The 26,047-nt window shown below is 37.7% G+C and overlaps 2 protein-coding genes across 2 annotated transcripts; both read right to left on the reverse strand.

Moving 5' to 3' along the window:
- Positions 1–14,868: 14,868 nt before the first annotated feature.
- LOC149501649 (uncharacterized) lies at positions 14,869–18,527 on the reverse strand. The gene is made up of 2 exons (XM_089732336.1): positions 18,450–18,527; positions 14,869–16,344 (listed from the first exon to the last, which is right to left on the reverse strand). The coding sequence occupies exons 1-2, from the start codon at positions 18,495–18,497 to the stop codon at positions 16,090–16,092; spliced, it is 303 nt and encodes a 100-aa protein (XP_089588462.1). The 5' UTR covers positions 18,498–18,527; the 3' UTR covers positions 14,869–16,089.
- A 2,464-nt stretch (positions 18,528–20,991) lies between these two features.
- On the reverse strand, positions 20,992–23,341 carry LOC114241821 (carboxypeptidase Q). Its single transcript, XM_028172800.2, has 3 exons — positions 23,145–23,341; positions 22,896–23,025; positions 20,992–22,628 (listed from the first exon to the last, which is right to left on the reverse strand). Exons 1-3 carry the CDS (start codon positions 23,339–23,341, stop codon positions 21,537–21,539), a joined length of 1,419 nt encoding a protein of 472 aa, XP_028028601.2. The 3' UTR covers positions 20,992–21,536.
- Between the last annotated feature and the right edge of the window lie 2,706 nt (positions 23,342–26,047).

A 26,047-nucleotide genomic window follows, 5' to 3' on the forward strand; every position in this document is an offset into this window, starting at 1 on the left:
AAATCGAATATCGAAATTGACTTCGGATTACTTTAAAATTCAGTGAATAAAATATTCATTGATTCGTTTATCTTTCGGAACGTTCGAATCTGCTTTATGAATCGTTCGAAGTTAGTTGAGCCGAGTCTGAACTTTAGAACAAAATTCTAGTAAATCAATGAAATTCCGAAGCTAATTTGCTTGCGTGAGTTGGGAGTCACCGTGAATTGCAACCCATTCTGTGTCCTGTCATTGGGAGGTTTGTGCCCTTAAGTCACTACGCTGGGCATACGGGTTGGCGACTAGGAAGTTTAACGTCGTACCCAGGACCAGGAGCGTGGAGCGTCCTCCAACCAGGTGGACCGACGACTTAGTGCGCACGGTGAGAAGTCGTTGGATGCGGAAGGCGGAGGACCGCATTTTGTGGAAGGCATTGGGGAAGGCCTATGTCCAACAGTGGGCAGATAAAGGCTGATGATGATGAATTGCAACTATATTGCATGTTTACGAATTGCGGTAATCTATATATTAATACGTGAAGCAAAACTTTGTACACATTTTTACGAAAATCGCGTGAACGGAGGAGTTTGAAATTTCTCACACTTATAGAGAATATAGAGAAGGAGTGCAGAATGTGAATTTTTTTTTTAATTACGCATACAAATTACGTCATTAAAAAAGACTACGCACGCTGCCATGTATTTGGCACACACACGCATATATGCTCTTTTGTTTATTGTAAAAATCTGTGGTCTAATTGAGAACAGATTAATACCGTTTGTTTTTAATATTGTTTGTCTATAGTGGCTAAAACTGTGATTAAAGAAGTATAGTCTTTGACAATAGAACCATAACAATGTTTGAACTTATAATTTAAATTAATATTTATGGTCGAATTTCAACTAACGGGCGCCCACTAGTACTTCGGAATGAACACACACCAATAAGTTCAAAGTGTGAGGTAGAGTGGCTGGAAAATATTTGCTCCGCGTCAAACCTGTCACCTTGACCGTAGCTTGAATCGGATGTGTCTCATCTGCGGGTTGTATCCTAATTTATGAGTAAGAGACAGTGGCGATTACGTACGTAAAAGAATCCTGCTAACGACGGTAGCTGTAGATACATTAGATGGTAGAAGTATCAAAATAGACTTTACAGGTTTTTCTAAATGTAACGATTTAGCGAAGACCAGAATTTACATCATGAGAAATGAGAAAGAGAGAGAAAAGAGAGAAAATACACCAACGGGGGTGGCGCATTTACGTTGTAGATGTCTATGGGCTCCAGTAACCACTTAACATCAGGTGGGCTGTGAGCTCGTCCACACATCTAAGCAATAAATAAAAAAAAACACAATTAACATAAGAAAACAGTCACCAAGCAAATACATTTGTACAATAGGCGGTGATGATTATCTAGATAAATATACAACCTTAAAATACAATTACAAAATTCATCTTAGCGCTGTATAAGAGATAAAGTGTAAATGACACGAAAATTACACAAAATATTCCAAGGATCGAAGAGTCGGTCACCGGCTTACCCAGTTCCTAAAAATTAAAATGGGCTTACGACTGATTTAATGATGACGATTGTTCTTTAATTATTAGCTTTATGCAATAATGCAACAAAATTATGCAGCTCTTCGTATTGGATAGAATTGTGGGGAACTCAATTAATAATATTATTATGGTACAGCTGCAATGTGCCGACGTAAGATGTCCAATATAATTTAACTTCCCGGAGCACTTGGTTCTTTAAATACCTCCAGCTACAAACTTTTATAAATGACATTAAACGTTCCGGAATACAGGGCGGTACAAGCGCTCTTATTACTAAAGCTATTTCCTCGCTATGAGCTGCTTTATTCACTTGCTAGTCCCTGTGGCGGGTAGCTATCATACAACGCAAGATATTTGACAGATGCCTGAATCTCGCTTACGGCATTTTCAAGATAAACTTGCATATATAGAAGTTCCGAACAACGACATTCGGACCGTCGGTCTACCGAGCAATTTCACCAGTGTGACCGTTTTTAGTATATTCAGTACCAAATTGGTATAATTTAGGTTCCGTAAAAATAATTTCGTTTTTTTTGGTATCCTTTCATATTCTGGTATTTTTTGGTACATTTTTAAACTTTCAATATTTTTAAACACATTAGTGATATATTTTTGGGGTGGGCGGACAATACTGATTTCCATTCGTTCGTATTTCGTTCACATAATTTTGTCTTTGTCTGATGTTTACCGCAACTGTATCATTTTGTCTCTTTCGAACGGTTAATGCAAATTGTTAACGCCTTTGCCGTATCTGGTCGACAGGGTATCGACAGGGTCTGGCATAGGGCACTTCTATCGAAGTTACCATCTTACGGAATCCCCGAGGGTCTCTGCAAGTGGATCGCTAGCTTCTTGGATGGGCGGAGCATCACGGTCGTTGTAGACGGTGACTGCTCTGATACCATGACCATTAACGCTGGCGTTCCACAAGGTTCGGTGCTCTCCCCCACGCTTTTCATCCTGTATATCAATGACATGCTGTCTATTGATGGCATGCATTGCTATGCGGAGGGGGGATGCGCGGTATATCGGCCATCAGAGTCTCTCTCGGAGCATGGTGCAAGAGAGACGATCAAAACTTGTGTCTGAAGTGGAGAACTCTCTGGGGCGAGTCTCCGAATGGGGTGAATTGAACTTGGTTCAATTCAACCCGATAAAGACACAAGTTTGCGCGTTCACTGCGAAGAAGAACCCCTTTGTCATGGCGCCGCAATTCCAAGGAGTATCCTTGCAACCTTCCGAGAGTATCGGGATACTTGGGGTCGATATTTCGAGCGATGTCCAATTTCGGAGTCATTTGGAAGGCAAAGCCAAGTTGGCGTCCAAAATGCTGGGAGTCCTCAACAGAGCCAAGCGGTACTTCACACCTGGACAAAGACTTTTGCTCTATAAATCACAAGTCCGGCCTCGCGTGGAGTACTGCTCCCATCTCTGGGCCGGGGCTCCCAAATACCAGCTTCTTCCATTTGACTCCATACAGAAGAGAGCCGTTCGGATTGTCGATAATCCCATTCTCACGGATCGCTTGGAGCCTCTGGGTCTACGGAGGGACTTCGGTTCCCTCTTTATTTTGTACCGCATGCTCCATGGGGAGTGCTCTGAGGAATTGTTCGAGATGATACCAACGTCTCGTTTTTACCATCGCACCGCCCGCCACCGGAGTAGAGTTCATCCATACTACCTGGAGCCACTGCGGTCATCCACAGTGCGTTTCCAGAGATCTTTTTTGCCACGTACCGTCCGGCTATGGAATGAGCTCCCCTCCACGGTGTTTCCCGAGCGCTATGACATGTCCTTCTTCAAACGAGGCTTGTGGAGAGTATTAAGCGGTAGGCAGCGGCTTGGCTCTGCCCTTGGCATTGCTGAAGTCCATGGGCGACGGTAAGCACTCACCATCAGGTGGGCCGTATGCTCGTCTGCATACAAAGGCAATAAAAAAAATAAAAAACTTCAGGTCTTCTATAATCCATATTAAGCTAACTACCCTGTAATTTAAATATAATCTGTCTCTTGAAAATTTTTACGAGGGAGAAATCCCCGCTTCTTTACCTTCTTCATTCAATTTAACCAACTTTTTTGTTTTTTTACATCTATATCTATACTAATATTATAAAGAGGAAAGATTTGTTTGTTTGTTTGTTTCGAATAGGCTCCGAAACTACTGGACCGATTTGAAAAATTCTTTTTCCATTAGAAGCCGACATTGTCCCTGATGAACATAGGCTACTTTTTTTAAATTTTTTTTAATTTTTTTTTAATTATTTTTTTTGGTTTCATGTGTGTTTTAATGTTTCCGAAGCGAAGCGAGGGCGGGTCGCTATACTTCATATAATTTATCAAAAATACAACACTAAACATCTCTAAACAAATTATTGTACAAATATAAAATAAAGTCTCGTAACAGAAAAGAACGGAATTTCATTGTATCATCAGATACACTAACAAAACCGCGAACCGTGCTTTAGCTACATATCTACATTACATGCTCTAGGTACGTTCCCGGGAATTATTGGAACTTAAAAAATGATACCTAGTAATAAGTATAAAAGGGACTACATATTTTGTTGTTAGTCATTAGTAATCCCCAAAAACATACACATAATGTTCTTCAAAGAGCTTCAAACTTTTTTCTCTGTGTAGGGGTTATTTCCAAATGGAGGGGAACAGAGGTTTCAAATACGTATTATTACATTGTGGTCAGTGAATAAGTTTAATTTGTTTTGCCTCTTGTTTTTGACAAAAAATTAACTGCATACATAACAGAAGCTACCTCTAAACTGAGTGTTGCATGAGATCGCTTTCTAGGGAAGCTAAACACTGAAGTTTTATACTTTTTCTTGAAATGATATGATCACAAAATCAAAATATTGGAAATGTCGGAATAGGAAGGGAATAAAAAAGCGATACTATAAATATACTTGTCTAGATAGACTAAGTGATTTATCGGAGCAGAGACTAAGCCGCTGAGGTTACAAACTTGAAATTAAGGAAATTGATATCTCCTATATTATAATGATATATTATAAGCAACGACTTACTCTAAAAGAAGCAAAATAAGGAATGAACGGTTGTATGAAATGGTTATCATTTTCATTCATTCTCAAAGGGAAAAATACCATTTCCTATAACTGCTTTTGGTTATAAATAAACGTGCACGTAACTAAATTAATGTTTTTCAAAATTTTATTTTGTGTATGTGCTCGAATTTTGACGTTTTTAAAGGAAGAAGCCCTACGTTTTATATTAAAGCTTCCCATTTAAAGCTTAGAAAAGCTTGGGCTTATCAGTAATATTATACATATATAATTACTGTATAATACTTTCAGCACAATTGTACAATATCTTCATTCGCTCCTGCTACTCCGGGATGGACCGATATTTTAACATTTTACGCTCAAGACGCTAACAAACTGCAATTTAGTTCGCTTTTATTGAAAATGCATAAACGGTACAGGAACAATTACTTGCAGATCATGAATAAGAAACATCTTTAAAAAAGACACTGACTCTGAATAAACAAGATTAACCACAAATATTTCTTAGACGCAGGCATACGACTCGCGAAAATCTAATCAAATATATGAATACATTTTTTTTTATTCTCATCCACAACACGACCTTGGCATTCAAACTCGTAGTAAAATTATGTCCACGATCTGAATCTGAGAACATTATTTGAATATATATTAGTTTGGTTTATGAATGAAATCATTTACTCAAGGGATGGATGTTTTGAATATTTCATTAAAACTTCGTCTTACGATGACGTATATGTCTGGAGCCCAGGACTCATATTGTATTGAATCCTCCTTCCTTAAGAGCAATGTAGGTTCGTCTGCTGAGACAAGAAAACACAGGATTTTTTTAATTCTGAATGAACGTTTACCTGTTTTGACGAACTTCGTCTTTTTTCATTTTTCAACTTTTTCATTTTGTTTCATGATTCTTCATTTTATGTAAATCCAAAATCACCTTTAGTCATCGACAAAAAAAGATCTTCCACTTAACACTTGAGTTTGTTCGATAGAATGTATCTGTTCAGATCTTTTATTTATATCATCATCATCATCATCATAGTTAGTTACTCCTGGCAGAGCAATTGTGGTTATGAGGAAACCTTGTTTATTGTAGCCTTCACAGCTATTCTCCATAATTCACGAACTGAGGCTTGGCGTACGCACTTGTTAAGTGGGGATTTGATAAGGTTTTTTACATGATCGGTCAGGTGCATGGGGCTCGAGGTATTTTACCGTTGACTCTACCCTGAGCAACAAGTTTCTCGTTAGACTCTGCTGGCCATCACGATACGTGTCCACAATATCGGATAGTCCTGGACCGCTTTGTTGACGACAATCTTTGAGAGCTGTTAAGTTCCTTTAAGATTGTATTTAGGTATTGCAAAGATATTTCGAAAATGCCATTAGTGCGATTCAAATATATGTCAAATATCTTGTGTTCTTTAATACAAGCTACTACCGCACACCTATAGAAGCAAGTAAAAACTCTTTTTCAATGTTATATTGAAACATTCCAATGAACAATTTATCAATAAATTATACTGCATAAACATTTCTTAAACGTCATACAATAAATAAGTATCATCTAAAATATCTTGCTGAGCTTCGGGTGTCACAGATAGCAACATTGTAAGAAAATCTCGGATCTCCATTTTCCTAAATAGACGAATCAAAAGATTATGTAAGTCGGAAGATTTTTTCCATACACGACAAAAATTTATGAATTTCAGTCAACATACGGACTCTGAACTTCGATCAATAATCGAAGACTCTGAAAGACTGCCGCTTGATCTGTTTGTTGAGATTAACCACACCAATCCCGAACGTGTGAAGACGTAAATTTCTAAGTATATTACATTCGGACGACCATTTACCTGATAGAAAAACTTTTTACTTCCCAAAAATCAGTAGAGATCGTGTATAGCGCCAACTAGTTTATCGCATGAGCTCCCAAACTAATAATTACTAATAGTGTATACGCGGTAAGATTATCGTGTTTTTTGCAAAGTTTCCTCAAGCCCATTCAAATGGTTTTCTGTTCCACTAGCCGCTCACATACTATTTTTTTATTGCTTAGATGGGTGGACGAGCTCACAGCCCATCTGGTGTTAAGTAGTTACCGGAGCCTATAGACATCTACAACGCAAATGCCGCCCACATTGAGATATCAGTTCTAAGGTCTTACAGCCGCCGCCCCACCCTGCAAACCGAAACGCATTACTGCTTTATGGCAGAAATAGTCCGCACCCTACTCGTGCGGATTCACAAGAGGTTATACTCAGCTATAGCTATATATTATATATACCTAGTCTTGCCATAAATACTGAGACAAAGGAAAAAAAATCTATTGCAAATAACATTTATTACTTTTACAGTGTGTTAGTTTAATACATAAATATAAAACAATTTAAAGTATAAAAAGTTTATTCGAAGTGGTCTCCATTGGCTGCAATACAGTTCTTTAAACGTTAAGGCCAGTTATCAATAGAAGCAGGCACTCTTTCCATGGGAAAATTTTTCACTGCCAATCGTACGGATTGTTTTAGGGACTCCAAATTATCATGGCGTTTAGAGCAATCCCTACTCTCTAAAACTGACCATAAATCATAATCGAGAGGATTAAGATCGGGACTAGACGACGGCCAGTCTTCAGCTCTGATGAAGTCCGAAACGTTCGTTCCCAACCAAGACTGCGTAGACCGAGTTTTATGACCTGGCGCCGTGTCTTGCTGGAAGGACCATTCTTGATTATTGAACATGGTATTGTTAAGGGACTTCACTACACTCTCAAGAATGGTATCTTGATACACTTGTGACGATGTTTTGATACCTTTTTCACAAAAGTATGGCCCAGTCACTCCTTCATAGCTAACACCCCACCAAACCATCACTGAAGTCGGATAGTGCCCACGTTTCACTCTGTCGACTAATTGGGAAGCTTCCTTAGAGCTTTAAGCATAAACACGGTCATTTTGTTTTTTAAAATGTTGCTCAATTGTAAAAAAATTCTCATCCGTAAACAATATTTTTCTATGACCTCCCTTTGCGTACCGCTTCAGTAGTTGTTTCGATTTTACCACCCTATTCTCTTTTAAATTATCAGTTAAGAAATGACCAGTGCGTCTCTTATAGGCTGCAAGTCCTAAGTCATCTTTTAAAATACGCGACATGGTTCTAGGTGCTATCTTCATCTCCTGAGATAAAATCTTTTGCTTTCGGACAGGATTTCTTCGAATTCTTTCCCTTACTGCTTTGACCACCTTTTTCGTACGAACACTACGAGGACGGCCAGATCTTTTCCGGCCAGATCACAAACAGAGGTCTTATTGCACCTATTAATAGCCCGGTACACAAACATTTTATTAATACCAAGCGTATGGAGAGTTTTAAAAATTGCATTTGGCTCCATACCTACTTTGCGTAATGCAATCACAGCGATTCGGTTCTCTTTATCACCCCACTCCATTTTAATATCGCAAAATATTGTACAATGTATTGGCGCCAAAATGAGAAAACTCAATGAAAACTCAATCATATAAAAACGACAGATTCCAAATTCAAATGTAATATTTTGTTTATTTTTAATTGTAACAGTATTTATGGCCAGACTAAGTATATGAAAAAACAATTAAACAATTTGGATTTTGTTTCTTAATTTATTACGAACGAAGTTTTACTGAATCAAGGCCTATAGCTGAAAGTACGACTTGACAACAATCGTTCACCCTGCTTAATAAACCCTAAATCATTTATTCATTCTCTAGAATTTTAAACAAGAATATCCGTTCTCCTTAATGTTCAGCTTGAATATAAGCCCCAAGGACGTTCTTTGTCGAGAATGTTGTCCAGTGTCGGAAAATTTCGATTCAATGAAAATCGAATAAACACGTTATGAAATATTTATAAAGTATTCGGTTGAGCTCGGGTTTGTTTGAAGTTGGTACGGTTCAAATGTGATCAAGTTTTATCATGTTGGAGCATCATTGAACGTGTTCTTGTTTCTTTTGATACCGTTCATATATTTGCTGTATTATTTTTGCAAGGATTTGTTTATTTATTTTTCAGTTATGTTCCTAGTTACAATTTTGTGTGCCCGAATATTTTACTGTCTAGTTTAAGCTTGTTACATTTTATAGGTCTTACGGCAGATAGCATTTTTATGTAATAGTTTGAAATTAAAAATATTTGTCTAAGAAAACTTACTCTTAACATATTGCCTATCTTAGATTTCTAATTGGGGAGTAAGGGGAAGGTAATCAACATCTCTGCCATCCCAAATGTCAACCTCACCTGCACGCGCTGGATGGCGGCGGAAGACAATTGGCTTCCGTGGTACTTCCTGCTAGATAACCAACGAGGCTCTGGCGACCGAGCAAGTAGCGGTATAACTACATACCTACCTAGAGTAGAGGCTACAGCAGCCTTGAGGTCCAAATAATCTCTAAAAGTGCTGGAGCAGAAGGCAACGGGAAACCACTGCTACTATTTTCCCATGAAAGTTATGGAATGTCGAAAAACAATTTTAAGAAGGCGAGCGATCCGCGTGGCATCCGGCGCCATGATCTTTCCGGGGATCAGGGTGTGAAATGTGCTACCGGCCAGGACGATGTAGGCAACCAGGCATCTCCTGGAAAATATGCTACTGGAAGGAGAACCATACAGCTACGCAACAAGATTCGCGTCGGTACATGGAATGTTCGTGGTCTCCTCAAGGATGGCAAACTGAAGATCTTGGAAAGCGAGCTAGAGAGATGTAACTCCACTATTACTGGCATTAGTGAAACTCACTGGAAGGATAACGGCCACTTTGACACAGGGAAACATACCATATATATTCATATTTCCATACTCCGGAAAAGAAAACAACAGCTTTGCCGGTGTGGCTATTGCTATACCAAAACTGTGGAATAATTCCGTTCTGGGCTACAACCCTGTTAATGAGAGAATTATGTCTATAAAAATTGATGCTTCACCAGTTCCAATAAATATAGTCCAAGTTTATGCACCCACATCAACAGCTGATGATGATATCATGGAAACTTTCTATAATGAACTAGAAACTTGCATGGATCAAGTCCCAAAGAGAGAGCCTCTGATTGTCTTGGGAGATTTCAATGCGAAGGTAGGTAGCACAAAAAATGAATCTGGCCTGCGCCACATAGTAGGGCTATATGGTCTGGGTACACGTAATGACAGGGGCGAACGCTTAATTCAATTCGCCGCCGATAACAACCTCACTATAATGAACACCGTTTTTAAACAACATCCAAGGCGCCTATATACGTGGACCAGCCCTGACGGCAAACACCGTAACCAGATCGATTACGTTATGATCAGAACTAGATGGAGGAGCTCGATATGTAACGCGCACACATTGCCCGGAGCAGATTGTCTCTCTGATCATGAACTGTTGATATGTGGCCTGAAACTGAAACTGCGCAACTGCACTACCAAAAAAATATCAAGACGTATTGAAATTGTAGACAGAGAGGCCTTTTATGAAACTCTGCAAAATGTAAAAGGTACCTCGACGAATGCCATCCACCATGGTGAGTCACTTTGGCAATCAGCCAAAACAATAATTAAGGACGCAGTTCAGATCTCCCAGCCCAGGCTAGGGGTTGCAAAACGCCAGCATTGGATGTCGTGGAGCACTTGGAAACTCGTAGAAAAGCGGCGCAAGGAAAAAGCACCTGGAGCTAGCATGGAAAAACTAAATCTGCTAAGTTCTGAAATACAAACTGCTTGTCGGAGAGATCGCAATATGGAGCTCAACACTATTTGCACAGAACTCGAACGGCACGCTCAGAAACTCGAGACAAGGGATCTTCACATAAAAATAAGAACGATTACAAAACAATTCAAGCCAAAGTCCTGGGCAATAGAGAACTCTGCTGGTAACATTGTTACAGAAATTAAGCTGATTGTCAGGGTATGGGAGGAATACTGCAAATCCTTGTTTTTAGATAAGCAAAGATTACTGATCCCTGAATCTAAGTACGCAATGCCCACAGAACAAGAACCGTCTATATTGAGAGTGGAAGTAGAGGCCGCTATAAAACACCTCAAATGTGGCAAGGCTACAGGGGTTGATGAAATTCCCATAGAGATATTTAAGATGATGGGGGATATTGGTGTAGATACCTTACACTCAATTTGTCTGCAAATATGGAATACGGGAGAGTGGCCTAAGGATTGGTCACATTCCTTGTTCATTCCACTGCATAAAAAAGGGTCGACTAAAAAGTGTAATAATTTCCGCCTAATATCTCTGATATCCCACGCGAGCAAGGTCCTTCTTTCTATTCTAAATAAGAGACTACAGGCATATGTGGGTCGGGAGATCGCAGAAGAACAAGCCGGATTTGTGAAAGGAAAAGGAACACGCGAACAAATTCTCAACCTAAGACAAATCATAGAAAAAGCGCGTGAGTTCAATAAACCGCTGTTTATTTGTTTTGTGGATTTCCGCAAAGCTTTTGACACCGTTAAGTGGTGGAAGCTGTGGGAAGTACTAATAATAATGGGAGTACCAGAACATCTAGTTTATCTCATTAAGAGACTTTATGAAGACGGCACAGCTGCTGTTCGCGTGGATGGAATAGATTCCGAAAATTTTAAGACTCAAGCTGGTATTCGACAGGGATGTATTCTCTCCCCTCTTTTGTTTAATATCTACACCGAATACATAATGCGGATGGTTTTAGAAAACTGGGACAAAGGTGTTTCAATTGGAGGTCGACTGATATCAAACCTTAGATATGCAGACGATACTACTCTTTTTGCAACGTCACAAGCCGACGTAGAACGGTTTCTTTCGCTTCTGGAAATAACTAGTTCCGACTTTGGCCTTGCCATAAACCGCGATAAAACCAAAGTGATGGTGGTGGATCGTAAGAATAACAATCGATCTGATTTACACGAAATAGCAAATTGCGAAGTTGTCCAGAGTTACATCTACCTGGGATCCACAATCACAAATACTGGAAGTTGCGAAGAAGAAATTAAAAGACGTTGTGCCGTGACACGATCAGCCGTGGAAAAGCTCACAAAAATATGGAAAGATCGCCGTATAACTAAAAACACCAAAGTTCGCTTAATGAGGTGCTTAATATTTCCTATTTTCCTATATGGAGCAGAAACATGGACGATCCATCAAAAATGTCGTAAAAAGATTGACGCCCTTGAGATGTGGTGCTGGAGACGCTTGCTGAGGGTAAAATGGACTGCTCACCGCACTAATGTATCCATCCTCAAAGAGCTCCAAATCAAACAAAGGCTTTCGTCGATTGTGCAATTGCGAATCCTTAATATGTTTGGACATATCATTCGTAATGAAAGGTCATTGGAACGTTTAGTGGTTCAAGGAAGAGTAGACGGTCAACGCTCTCGCGGCCGATCACCCACAAGGTGGACAGACTTGGTTAAGTTTTCTACGAAGTGTTCCCTTACTGAGTGTACACGTACCGCCACAAATAGAGAGAGATGGAGAAGCCTCTCAAAAGCCGCAACCAAATATTAAGACTTACGTAACCACGACCACTCCGCCAGGAGTGAACGACTGAGAAGAAGAAAAAAGATTTCTAATACTTCAAGAGAAGATAAAGCCTGTCTCGGGGTTGACTAGACTCTAGCTCGATAAAGCTCTGAAATTCTAGTTACTAAAAGATCTAAAAGAGCACCTTGAACAAGTTTCTTCAGAAAATATCTGTCCGTCATTGTCCCAATTGAGAAAAAAAGTTTTTGTTTGAAACTAGGTGCGGCGTGTATTCAGAATGACGTATGTATGTTGGCCAACTGTAGGTTTTTTAGTAGTCGAGCAGTAAGCCTTGCATTGCCAAATGATGATAACGATTCGCGCTTTGTTTTATAAGGATAGGAAGTGATGTAAGCACTATCTTTTTTTTATTTATTGCTTATGTGTGTGGACGAATTCACAGCCCACCTGGTGTTAAGTGGCTACTGGAGCCAATAAACATCTACAACGTAAATGCGCCACCCACCTTGAGATATAAGTTCTAAGGACTCAGCATAGTTAAAACGGCTGCCCCGCCCTTCAAACCGAAACGCATTACTGCTTCACGGCAGAAATCGGCGGGGTGGTTGTGCCTACCCATGCGGACTCACAAGAGGTCCTACCGCCAGTAAGAATATTTGTTGTATAGCATCTGAAATTCTAGTTGTGAAAAAGCTCCGATACCATAGGTAGAGTAGATAAATCTTCAATTTAATTGAGTGTTCGACCTTATGTTTTAAGGTGGGTGACAGCAGTTATATTGTAAAGTTAATGCGTTCTGACAACCCTTCATTGTTTTACCTTTAACCGTTATGTAAGTTTCTAAGAAGCCACCAGTATCAAAGATACAGTGATATTGTATATAATAATAAGTATTAATACAGACATGTAAAATAATTCATATTAATAAGCACGGATTGAAGATAAAAGGCCCACGCGATAATGTCGTACTTCAAAACATTCAACACACAATTCTGCGATTTTTATAAAGGTTATGCTTAAAGCACCAATTGTTCAGTGCTCGCTTCGGAGATACCAATTATACGGCGCTATAACTTCTTATCACTGGACGCCGGCTGCTCTAACAATAGTCCCCTTCTATATCTACTCCACTTTACACTCGATTTCATTCTAACGAAACTTCTAAGCCCGATAATATCTTTATTTTCGTCGACAATTGCCCGATTCTCGTTTTGTTTTAATTCTAATCCCTATTGTATTTTTATTAAGACAAGATTTTGAAGGTGAGTAAAATAAAGGGTAAGATATTGTTCATAGAAACGGTGCAAGCTAAATACTGTAACACGACCGTATACATAAGTTAATCCTAAAACTAAGTCTTACAGAGCGATAAATATTTTTGAAACGCGTCTATTAGCTTGATTCGTGTTTATCAATGTATTGCAATATTTTCACGTAATATTCACCGTCAAGGCGTCTGATTCGTTTCTAAATATATTTTTAATGCCCTTGTAGGCGGACAGGCATACGGCCCACCCGTTGCTGAGTGGTGACTGTCGCCCATACACATCAGCAATGTCAGGTGCAGAGTCAAACCGCTGCCTACAGTTAAGTACTGCTACGCGCTGGGGTTCGGGGTAAATAAATAAAAACTACCGAAGTACAAATTAACACTGTATTATCACTTAGAATACTTAAAACACTCAACAAACACTTTAAAATTCTCAATTCACTTCTTTCGCTTCGCTTCAGGTGATCCGTTCGCTGTTTCGCTTCGAGTAGTTTCGATTACTGACTCACTGCGTGCCATCTCTGCAGCGCTTTTATAGCCGATACCACATCCCTATAATTATCGAGAACATTCCACACAAATCAAGTATTGTGTTTCCGCTATCTGACAATAGATGGCGTTGTACTTCTCGAGCGTTGTAGATGCTACTATAGTAGAATTATTTTGTCCGTGCAGCTTGGGTCATAAAACATAGCCCGGCTAGGGCGGTGAGCATGTTGCGCGGGCGCAACGCCATTATCGATAAAAACAAATGAGTAATCGAAGGCAGGCACACGGCGGCGGGGTGGTATACGAAGGGTGGTGAGATATTGTTATGTTATGAGTTATTTGTATTTACCTGCAAATTATAGTACATTATGTCGAAGAGAAATGTGGTTTTATGCATTCGGTCTCTGAATTTCTTTAGTGACACAACGGCTACTCCTTTGTTTTGTATCAAAACGGCAGAATTTATTCAAAATAATATTTGCACGTATTGTTATCAACAATGTGTTAAAATTTTTCACTGAAATAAGAATAGATCCCGAAAAGTTACAAAGTGTTAATTTCTGCCGTTCTCGTTAACTTGCTGCGGCGATATGTGATGTAAGTGTTCGATTAGTGATTTTTTCTTTCATTTTTATGACTCACCCACAAAATGACAAAACTAAATACACTATCGATAACGCTTATCGACAACAATAATGCGCATCACTATGCCCGTCCATAAGACTCGTGAGTTGAAGAGAGAGCGAAATACTCGCTTCACCGCTCCGATTTTTTATGACCCAAACTGCACGGACAAAATAATTCTACTATAGATCCTGCGATATTCGTTCGACTATTCCGCGATAGATGGCGTTACTCTTACTGGCGTAACAGTACTTAACCCTTAGACATCTACACAGTAAATGCCGCCACCACCCTGAAATCTAAGTTACAAGGTCTCAGTATAGTTACAACGGCTGCCCCACCCTTCATAGTATGGGATTGTATAATAACAAACATGTTCAAGCACAGACATTTATTGAGGTTAGTCACATGATAGATAACATTATTGAATTTGAGCCTTCATTTATTTCATCGGTTGACATCGGTGTCTTTAAATATCGTAAACGTGAATCCCGCTACCTAACTTGGTACATGAAGCCGAAATCTCTATTATATTGCAGCTGTCCCGACTTTCGAAAAGCTTGGTTGCTTGCGGCGGAATTTTCTTGAATTTCCTTGTAGTCTCAATTAGTTATACCGCCATTAAAATTAAATATTGGTTGGTTGTCGCAATATACTGAATTCAAATGAATTCCTTAAATCCTCTTTTACCTCATCCACCGCAAGGGCTGGGTAGCCTATTTTTAAATAGGATACCCAATTCCGTTTCCTTAAATGTGTTAGGGGTTCATAATTATTTTGGAACGAAGTTCCTTATGGGACGATACGGAGGGGTACCCTAACCGTAAAAAAACGTCCGTAACGTAAGATTTTTATTAGTAATGCACACATTGTACGACTTAACTTTGTAATAACGTACAAATTAGTAATGCACACAGTGTACGACTTAGCTTTGTAATAACGTACAAAGAATAACATACTTTTTTATCATTCATTGACCACGATCTCAGAGCGTTCGTTTGCGCAATACACTAACTCTTATGCAAGCAACCGTGAATGAAGTGTACCACTATAAGTTCGCACGTTACCGAATGACCGTGGGTTGTTGCGAAACCTCCAGTTTTATTCTCGTTATAACTCGAATAGAACTTTAAATTAACATTTTTATTATAAGGAACTTCATTCCTATCCGGTGTCCCACGACACCACACATCTTTTTTTATTATGTAGACGGTCTTACGGCTCACCTGGTGTTTAGCGGTTGCCTGAGCCTATAGAAAAGAATAAGGTAAACGCCGCCAACCAGTCTCACAAACGAGTTCTCATAAGTACGGCTGTGTCAAACCATCAAAGCGAAACATATTGCTGCTTCACGGCAAATAATGTTGTGTTGGTGTTACCGACTGGTGTGGGCTAACAAGATGCCATAACCATCATTGAAAACCGGTGTGTTACATTACATTATTTTTATGCTTTTCAACGATCCCTTCGTCATTTCTCAGCCGATTCTTAAGGCTCTTCTTCGGTGTTTGCTTTGTTAAGTTGAATTAAAGTATTTCACTATTGAAGTCGAATTTAATACTTTTTTTTTTCAAATCTTTAAATTTTCCTACATTAACCTTTTCATTTTTATTTGCTCTACACGACACGGTCTATTTTAATACTTCGGTACTAAGAAAGACCGTCAGTTTTTATGCAGGTTAGGCTATTATTTGATATTATTCTATCATAACCTCTCGGGCATTGTACTAATCTGTGAATGCTGGCGCGTTTTTCTCTCTGTATTACTGGTGCTACGAGAAAATCTATTACTTTTTTTAGTTGTCCGTCATTGCTGTCGTTAAGTACTCCCTGTTCATCTTGTACAGATCCCAGCGACGCTTGAAGCGCTACGCCAAATAATGTCAACAAGGTTACATACTGCATCTGGAACACAACAAAAAAACACAGGTACAGTTGTAATCTCCTGATCATAAGAACGTAAAAACGAGACTGAGACGTTGGTAGGACCTCTTGTGAGTCCGCACGGGTAGGTACCACCACCCTGCCTTTTTCTGCCGTGAAACAGTAATGCGTTTCGGTTTGAAGGGTGGGGCAGCCGTTGTAACTGTACTGAGACCTTAGAACTTATACCTCAAGGTGCGTGGCGCATTTACGTTGTAGATGTCTATGGGCTCCAGTTACCACTGAACACTAGGTGGGCTGTGAGATCGTCCACCCATCTAAGCAATAAAAAATAAATAAATAAAAATGTCCACTAAGAAATTATTCGTTTATTTTGGATCGTTATCATGGAGGTCAATCGTGAACATTTGTTAAGTACGTATTTCATTAGAAAAATTGGTACCCGTCAGCGGGATTCGAACACCAGTGCATCGCTAGGTACGAATGCACCGGACGTCTTATCCTTTAGGCCACGAGGACTTCAAAGACACGAAGCTTCTTTCCGAATACTTTACAGTCTTCGTGGGCACGGGCTATTCTTTCCCACGAAGCTTTGAAACTTCAGAAATAATAAAACTACAGTAATAACGCGAGATTAACCCATTGAGCGCGAACTGTCGATACATCGACTCTCTATTGATGCGTATAAAACGCGGAACGTCGGAATACCGACTATTTGCGCAGTTTGATTATAAGTATTAGGTATCAACCTGTACGGAAGTGTCTAAGCGCGCGTATGTACTTGTATAACGTTACTAATTATAACCATTATTAATATCTATATATTAATACGTAAAGCAAAAACTTTGTATCTCTTTTTACTAAAATTGCGCGGACGGAGGAGTATGAAATTTTCCACACTTATAGAGAATATAGAGAAGAAGTGCACAATGCTAATATTTTTTTAAAATAATGCATAAAAGATACTGTTTGAATTCGGAACGTCAAAGGTGTCAACGAGCGACGTCCGCTATGACGCTTTACCCCCTTTCCATTTCCAGCCGTCAAGGGCGACACATCTGTTTCTTATTTCTTATAGTCATTAATTTTAAATTATTTAATTTGTCACTTATAGATAAATAAAAATATCAAACTAATAATACGGACTGTATTATTAGTTACTGATTCACTACAACGCAACAGATACATTAAATCAATAAAGAAAACATTACATACACTACTACCATGTATTTGACGCACACACGCATGCATACTATTTATTGTCAAACTTGACGTCTGTTGTCAAATTGAGATTAAATATTGTTTGTCTATGTTAATATTTTTTATAGTGTATTCTTGGTGAAATTTGGGATTATAGAAGTATAAAATACAATCATAATAGTGTACAAACTTACAATTCCAATTAATTATAGTTGAATTTTGACTACTGCGGGACCTCTAGTATTAATAAATACACATTTCAAAAAAATTTGCTGTGAAAATTTATCATTGATTTTTGTATTTTTTCAAGTTAAACTTTTTTACGAGGTACTCTTTCTCAAAAATCCTATAGCAATTTATGCAAAGTATATGAAAATAAGCTCAGCGCTAAAAGAGATAAACAGTAAAAGTAGTTTTAATCATATTCACCACTCGCCATGATACTAGATATTGATTCATTTTATTATTTCGATGCATTTTACACAAGCAAAACTTTGCGGCGGTTTCCCTGTGAGGTTACAAAATAAGAATAAAATCTCAAAAACAACGTTCTGTATGTACAAGTCATGAATACTTTTTTGTGCAGTCATATAATTATGTACAATGGAAATGAGAAAAAAAAAAAAATTAGGTGTCCGATTGAGAGCAGAGATCACTGTTGAACGTGCCTGGGTTTCACTGGTGACTTTAAATGCTTAAAACACATTAAAACATTTGACATTGTGATACTAATATAGCATCATGTCAAAGTATGAAATTATACAGCAAGGAACTCTAGTCTTGCATTCAAACTAGGAAGCCATGTTGCTTTGCGACATAGACAGATAAGATATAGATATAGGAGCTCCCCGTGTATAATAATTATGACTCATTTATTTAGATTGATTAGGACTCATTGATTAGGATAATATAAATCGAATACTCACCTTGGTAAATACGACAAGCCAATAACCGCCAACAAACGCAAATGCCATATTCTTTAATATGACAAATCATTATATACGTTTTCCTGTATCATCATCATCATTTTGATACCACGGATTTTCCTGTAAAAACTTAATCTATACATATAAATAAAATTGGAGTGTCTGTTTGTAATATTGAAATAGCCTCTTTTTACTACACGCATATCGACACTTGAAAGGCAAACGTGACTAAGCGACAATAACTGCTTTGTACATAAATGATAGGCAATAACCATATTCGATGCGCAAAAAATATATATTTCTAGGTCTATTAAAGTCATTTCAATCCTACAGCTAGATTCGTTAAAATATATTTTTTTTCAGGTATTTCAACTTTAAATTAGTCTACTGTAAAGTTCACGCATTGTCGCTTAGTCACGTTTGCCTTTCAAGCGTCGATATGAATATATATACGGTACATACACCAAAATAACATTTTTTACAATTTTTGTCTGTCTGTCTGTCTGTTTGTTCCGGCTAATCTCTGGAACGGCTGGACTGATTTTGACGGGACTTTCACTGATAGGTAGCTGTAACTGATGATATAAGGAGTAACTTAGGCTACTTTTACTAGACTAGCTTCGCCCCGCGGCTTCACCCGCGGTTCGACAATAACCGCGGGTAACATCGCGGGACTCAGCTATCAATAATAAAATTTAATGTTTCCGAAGCGAAGCGAGGGCGGGTTGCTAGTTGTTATTATAAGACTGATTTATATGTTAAAAATTTTGCTCATTTGGTTTCGATGTTGGTGTTGATCTTACTCGGCTGTCATACAATTTGACATAAACAGACAAGGAATTTTAATAATACCTAACATTCAATAAGAGTACATATCCGAAACGAAGTCATTCGTCAGAGAATCTAAGCTACCGGGATAGCTCAACACATAAATAAGCAATCTGAAGTAGCAATAGGTCAGTCATAGCTGACGAAGAACCGGCGGAGTAGACGAGCTAGCGAGTGGAAACCGCGGTCCAATAAACGTAGTGTTTTAGGACGCCCACTAGCAAACTAAAGTGACTATAAATAATTACGCAGAATAGCGGGCGGTGGATGGAAAGAGCAGAGGCGCAAGATCGGGTCACGTAGCGTGCCTAAGGAGAGGCAAATCCAACTGGACTAAAATAGGCTATAAATGATGATGATGATGATCCCAGTAAGGTTCCACGATTATTGGGATTTTCGTAGTCGATGTTTCCAGCAACATCCAAAACTGGAGTCGTCGAAGAGGGAACACAAGTTGGCGTCTAAAATGCTGGAAGTCCTCAAAAGAGACAACAAAAAATATAAGAAGAATAACAGAATATTTATTAAGAAAATTCCCAGCTAAATTTTTGCTCCCATTACAGTTTTTAAATGCACCTATTTTTACAATAATAATCTTGGAAATTTTAAAATATTGGAGATGGTAATTCTTTGGATAGCGATAATTCCTTGGATAAGATAATAGTTAGTTTTCGTTTGACGAAACATCAAATTGATTCCCAATTAAAAGCATTTTCATCTTCATTATGAAAAATACTTATATTTTATTATATAATTGCCGCTTTTAGAAGAAACAATGATTGAAACAGGACTGGTATTGTTAAAATTCGTGGGCTTCTCATTGTGACATTTCCTTTGTACAAGTGGCTTTTGTGTTCTGAACAAAGAAAATACAGCAAATCTTCGAATAAATACACCTGGCTAATAAGAAAAACTGGGATTCTTTAGTTCGAGTCTTTCATTTAATTTGCTTTACATGCTGTGCTAAGACTTTTTTAGGTTTTGTAAATATTTAAGATTCCATATTGTCTAAAAATAAGATAACTAAAAGTTTTGTACATATTCTTTATTGTCTTTAATATACTACTAATTCGGTTATTATAGGTCAGTCTCATTTTTTACAGTCCAATCGTTGTCCCACCCTTCCAACCGAAACCTATTACTATTTAGGGGGTATGTTAACCACTCAAGACCAGGAAGGACTCGAGATCAGGTTTTCGCATCTTAAATAAGTGAAAAAATATAAAATTCACCCACGGCCTTTAATTTCCATTTAAATCCTACTTATGGAGGACATCGTTTCTGAAATAATTTAATTAGGAGCTGGTGTCATTTAGTTTGCGCTCAAGATTAAAATAATATCTAAAATGAACAATCTAATAAAAGAAAATCGATGTCTTCCTTCCCTATTAATGTACTATTAGGGATGAAATATGTATCTCTTATGTATGAAAGTGTTGACAAGAAATTATCTAAAAGATCTAAGTCCCGCTATTCCATTGCATTTTTTTAAAGAATAGTAGTCATTTGCTTCGCGGCATTACTGATGTACATGAGCGACGGTGATCATTCAATATCAGGGCGGTATGATCGTCAGCCTATACGTTCATAAAAGAGATTAGATGCTATAAGGAAATAGCAATAGTGACTCAAAGTGACCAGAACAGAATAAAAGTAGCTTCTAATTAAAACATACGAGTTGAATATTTATTATCTTAATGATTTAGAGATCATAATAACATTTTACTGGAACTCTTCAAACTTCAAATTGAAATGCAGACCTTATTATTTTACGGATATATTAATAAAAACGGGGCTTCTATTTAAATCGATTGTGAGAAAACACGGGTATCGGAAAAATTCTAATTCTACGTAATCATTAAAATTAAAGTGTTGCCTTTGAATAGCCAACCTCATTGTTGTGTGATCAATTGATTGGCTTTTGTTTTTTGTAAGCGATTCACGCCGACTTATAGATTTTTCTTCACTTCTCGCCCTCTAGGGAACATTTTCCGGAGAGCTAAACTTTTATTTTTATTATAATAGCTGGGGACGATAACACAATTTAAGACTCTTATCGTAAGGTGGATCGCATCATTTAGACTCCTTTAGTCCCCGTAGTGCTGAAAATATATGTATAATATTTTCCATCGTGATCAAAAATCCAATGTCCCGTGGGCGTCTTTTGAAGAAAATGAAGCGTGGATAAAAGATTCTCATACGTATAAAAAAGTATGATGTAAAGTGTAAGAATATTTTAATATTTCTTTACAAAAGTGATTAGCGAGGGATGTCTACAGAAATATCAGCTATAATATAAGCTACCGCTGTCCAAAAAGCTGCTCCGAGATCGAGCTCTTCAGGGCTTTCTACGTTCATTGTATCGCCTTCTGTGTGATGGAACCAAAAATATTTTTCATTTTCATTGTGAAGGCTTGCTCCAGGGATTCCTGTTTTTATAATAACACTTATATCAGAACCAGGGCTATCGTCTTCAATTAAAGTTGAAGCATTTATAGATTCGAACAGCTTAAGCACTTCCGCAACGATGCACCTGGCTTTATCAGTTCCTGCCACGATCAAACCTAACGGAGCAAAAGTACCTTCATCAGACTCCATAATAAAATTAATATTGTGACTTTCGTTTCGGTGAGCTTCTTCATAAGCGTATGCGCCAACCAAGCCTAATTCTTCTGCTGTCCAGAAAATGGATCTAACAGTCCTTTTTGGTATAAGGTTCAATCGTTTCAAAATGACCGGAGCTGCCCAGCTAATGAATAGGCCACCGCCGTCATCCATGGCTCCTTGTCCAACATCCCAGCTATCAATATGACCTGAGACGATTACTAATTTCTCAGGATGAACACTCCCTTTCAGATCAATTATAGTATTTCTTGATACTTTTGTGTCAAGTGTTGAACTCATTTTGATGTTCAATACAATACTTTCGCCTCGATCGTACATTCTTCGTATAAGATCGGCGTCTTCTAAAGTGATAGCTGCTGTGGGAATTTTATTCGCTTCATCGCCGTATGTCTGCGATCCGGTGTGAGGGGAATTTATAGAAAAAGGCGCTATGGATCTCACCAACGAAGCAACGGCCCCTTTGGCGGCAGCTTTAGTAGCACCCTGCGTTCTGTATTGATTTGTTTCACTGTACGTTGTGAAAATTGGGTCGTATAAAACTATCTTTCCTCTGACATCTTCATCGAGGGCTTTGTCTAATTGATCGTAATTCTCGAATACTATAACTTCGGCAGTAATCCCTTCTGGTGGAGTACTTGCACTGCGTCCTAAACCCAGCAAACTTATGTCTTTGACTCTAGGTTCGAGCATTGTTATTTTTTCTTCACCTCTGACCCAATGAGGAACCTGTTGATAGAAAACGAATTTTAAAAAATCAAGCCTTTGTAACATCAATATTGTTTTATTCTTTTCCTAAAAGCTTTATTTTTAAAATGGTGTCTCAAAATATCGAATTACTTTTACAGATAAGAAGGAACTTTCTGTCCATTGTCTAATTACTCTATGGCTTGATAGATTGTTAAATTGTAAAATGTAGTTAAGATTTATTTATTGAAATGAAATAATATTAAAATCAGTTCTGTATTAACATTAAGAAAATAAATTTTCACTCACCTCTAATTCTTCAGTAATAATATCATTTATATCTTCTTCGCGAGTCAACTCGATCATATAATCAATTGAACGTTCTAATACTTCAGATCCCGAAGGTCGGGCCCCGAACTTATCAACAAATTTGGCCAATCTGCAAAAACAAACACTTCTATATTGTAACTTTAAAAATGGTATTCAATTCGTTTTATTATTAAGCTCATAGAATTGTAAAAAAAATTCAAATAAATCATCATGTTAGTAAGTACTCACTGATCATAGGTTTGACCTTTAAAATCACCTTGTAAGACATAGTTTAAAATTTCGTCTTTAACTTTCTCGTAAGACAATATCTCAGCGATCAATTCATCGCCCAGTAAATGTTGGCATCTATCTTCGTGCTTCGGTAGTTGTTTGGCTAAGCACACACTTAAACTCAAAGAGAATAGAATTACTGAGAGGAAATTCATTCACGCAATCACGTTTGATAATAGTGAGAGTTTGGTGAGGAAATTGCGCATAGAATTACTAGACGTATCTTATCAGCATTCGTGAAATTTGAATTGTTATTTCACTTGACGGCTTTTTACAGTCGATAAAATCTTTGAAGAGAATAAATATGAGTATGAACTCTGTTTTCGAAGCGTATAATTCTAAAGTTCAAGCGGCAATCAAGTAAATTGATTTTCGTTAGTTCACAATTGAATTTGTAAAAAATTCAATTTTTGAATTTGTAAAAAAATCAATTTTGGTCCACAATAAACTTTACATTCAAAACTTTTTCATATTGATCAACAAAATGTTAATGTTTAACATATTGAAGAATTGACTTCTTATTTCGTCGTGTTCAGTCTTTTTAATGATTTTAATGTCACACACCACAATACCAAATTATTATTTTAAAGTCGGTTCTTTGTCTCACCATCCCCATAAAGATGACTAATGAGGGATGGTAATGATCAACATCCCCCATTCGTTACCCAAATGTTCGTCTACCTAATCCAGCCATAAGTTCTGTTACAAATGAAAATGCATTTTTTTTATGGAGTAATGTAATATTATTAAAATTTATACCTACATATTTACTAGTCTCAGCAAAAAATAAAAAATATTCTATTCGAAATGGTCACCTTTGGCTTTTATAAAGGCCTTTAATCTGTTTGGCCACGAATCTATGGAATCACGCACTGTTTCGAAGGGAAATTTCGCCACTGCTTGCTCCAAAGGGTTTTTAAGAGACTCCATGTCGCCGTCGTCTCCGGCGCCATGTCGTCTGCTGCACCATGTCGCAGCAGACCATGTCCTCTAAAACTAGATATAATTTGAAGTCTAAAGGGTTGAGGTCAGGGCTTGATGAAGGCCAGTCTTCAGTTCTTATAAAGACGGGAACGTTGGTTTCAAGCCAGGCTTGGGTAGTTCGTGCCTTGTGAACAAGCGCAGAGTGCTGCTGGAAAGTCCACGGTATATTTTTAAGGAATGTATTGCCGAGAGGTTTCATAACATGCTTTTTCACAAAAATGTACTTTTGTGACTCCTTGATAAGACACGCCCCGCCAAACCATCACTGATGCAGGATGATGACCACCTTTCCGAGCACTTGAGCAGCTTATTTAGAACTGTGAGCGTACACTTTATCATTTTGCTTATTGTAGTGTTCTTCAATCGTGAATTTTTTTTTCATCGGTAAAGAAGATATTTCTGTGCCTTTCACCTGCGTATCGCTACAGAAGGCGTTTTGATCGATCCTCTCCCTTTCTTAAAGATTGATTTAGGGCATGTCCTGTACATCGACGATAAGCACCGAGCTTTGGCCCACTCCATATCCACTTTAAGCAAGGCGATGACTGCAATCCTATTTTCTTTAACACACCATTCCATATTGTAATTTGATAATGAACACGAAAAAATGTGTGAAATGGCAAAAAATCGAAAGAAGTTTTTAAAATAATATAAATGTTCCAAATTCAAAATAATTAAAAAGTTGAAAATAAGAAAAGTTTTTATGTAACAGTATTTATGGCCAAACTAGTTAATAAGTGCGACTGCGCTCAGCCTACGGGTTTGCCGTGGTCCTCCCAATGTCATACGAATGCATAGTAACTTGAAACAATCGGAAAACAAGGTAAGCAATGTAAGTACTAAGTCATCAGATGCAGTTACTATTTTTAAATTTTGAATTATATTTGAATACAAAAACATGATAAATATATTATCCATAATTAACTTTTGGTTTCACGAATGCGTTTTGTTTTTCGTTTCCTGTTATTGTAACCAGATTAATAAAACTGAAATCCGTATCTAAACGATTTTTTACATTTAAATGTAACAACAAGTTAAACACTGTGTATGTTTAGTACACAAAGATACGACATTGAAAGTTTTTTTTTGTATATGTCTATTGAAAATGGCTCATTAATATACATATATTTTTCCAATAAGTACACAATTACTGCAGGTTTTTTTTTATTGCCGTATGGGCAGACGAGCATACGGCCCACCTGATGGTGAGTGGTTACCGTCGCTCATGGACGTCAGCAATGCCAGGGGCAGAGCAAAGCCGCTGCCTACCGAAGAAAGTGGAATTTCTTTACTGTATGAATTGTTCTGAACGTCTTAACGGTAATATATGCGCAGCTTCATGCTCTCCTAACTGCTTAGACAAACAAAGCATTAAGTCAACTAGGCGATTTGTTGCTAGCTCAACGCACACAACATTACAAGATGTTACGTCCTAACAAAATTCTAAAATATAAAATTAATACAAAATATAATCACACACAAACAAACAAACAAAACAACTATTAATTACATAATATAATTAATAGTTATTATAATTATAATTATATATATAGTATAATTAATATATAATTACACAATGAATGAAAACCGCGCGCTTTAACTAGTGATAGCTTCTTAATGACCATATAAGGTAATCGTTGGTACCGGAAATCAAGTTCTCTCTGGAACATCCGATAAGAAACTACCACAACGTAGGTGTCTAGAAATTTCGAAAACAAAATACAATAGCGATCAATGGATCAAAGAACTTTCTAAAATATAAAATTAATACAAAATATAATTACACACAAACAAACAAAACAACTAGTGCCTCAATCGATAAATAAAATACCTAAACTTTGTATAAAATAAACTTAAAACAAACAAAAGGAATCCGT

This window comes from Bombyx mandarina, chromosome 13 (assembly GCF_030267445.1).
Source record: "Bombyx mandarina strain Sakado chromosome 13, ASM3026744v2".
NCBI lineage: Eukaryota > Metazoa > Arthropoda > Insecta > Lepidoptera > Bombycidae > Bombyx > Bombyx mandarina.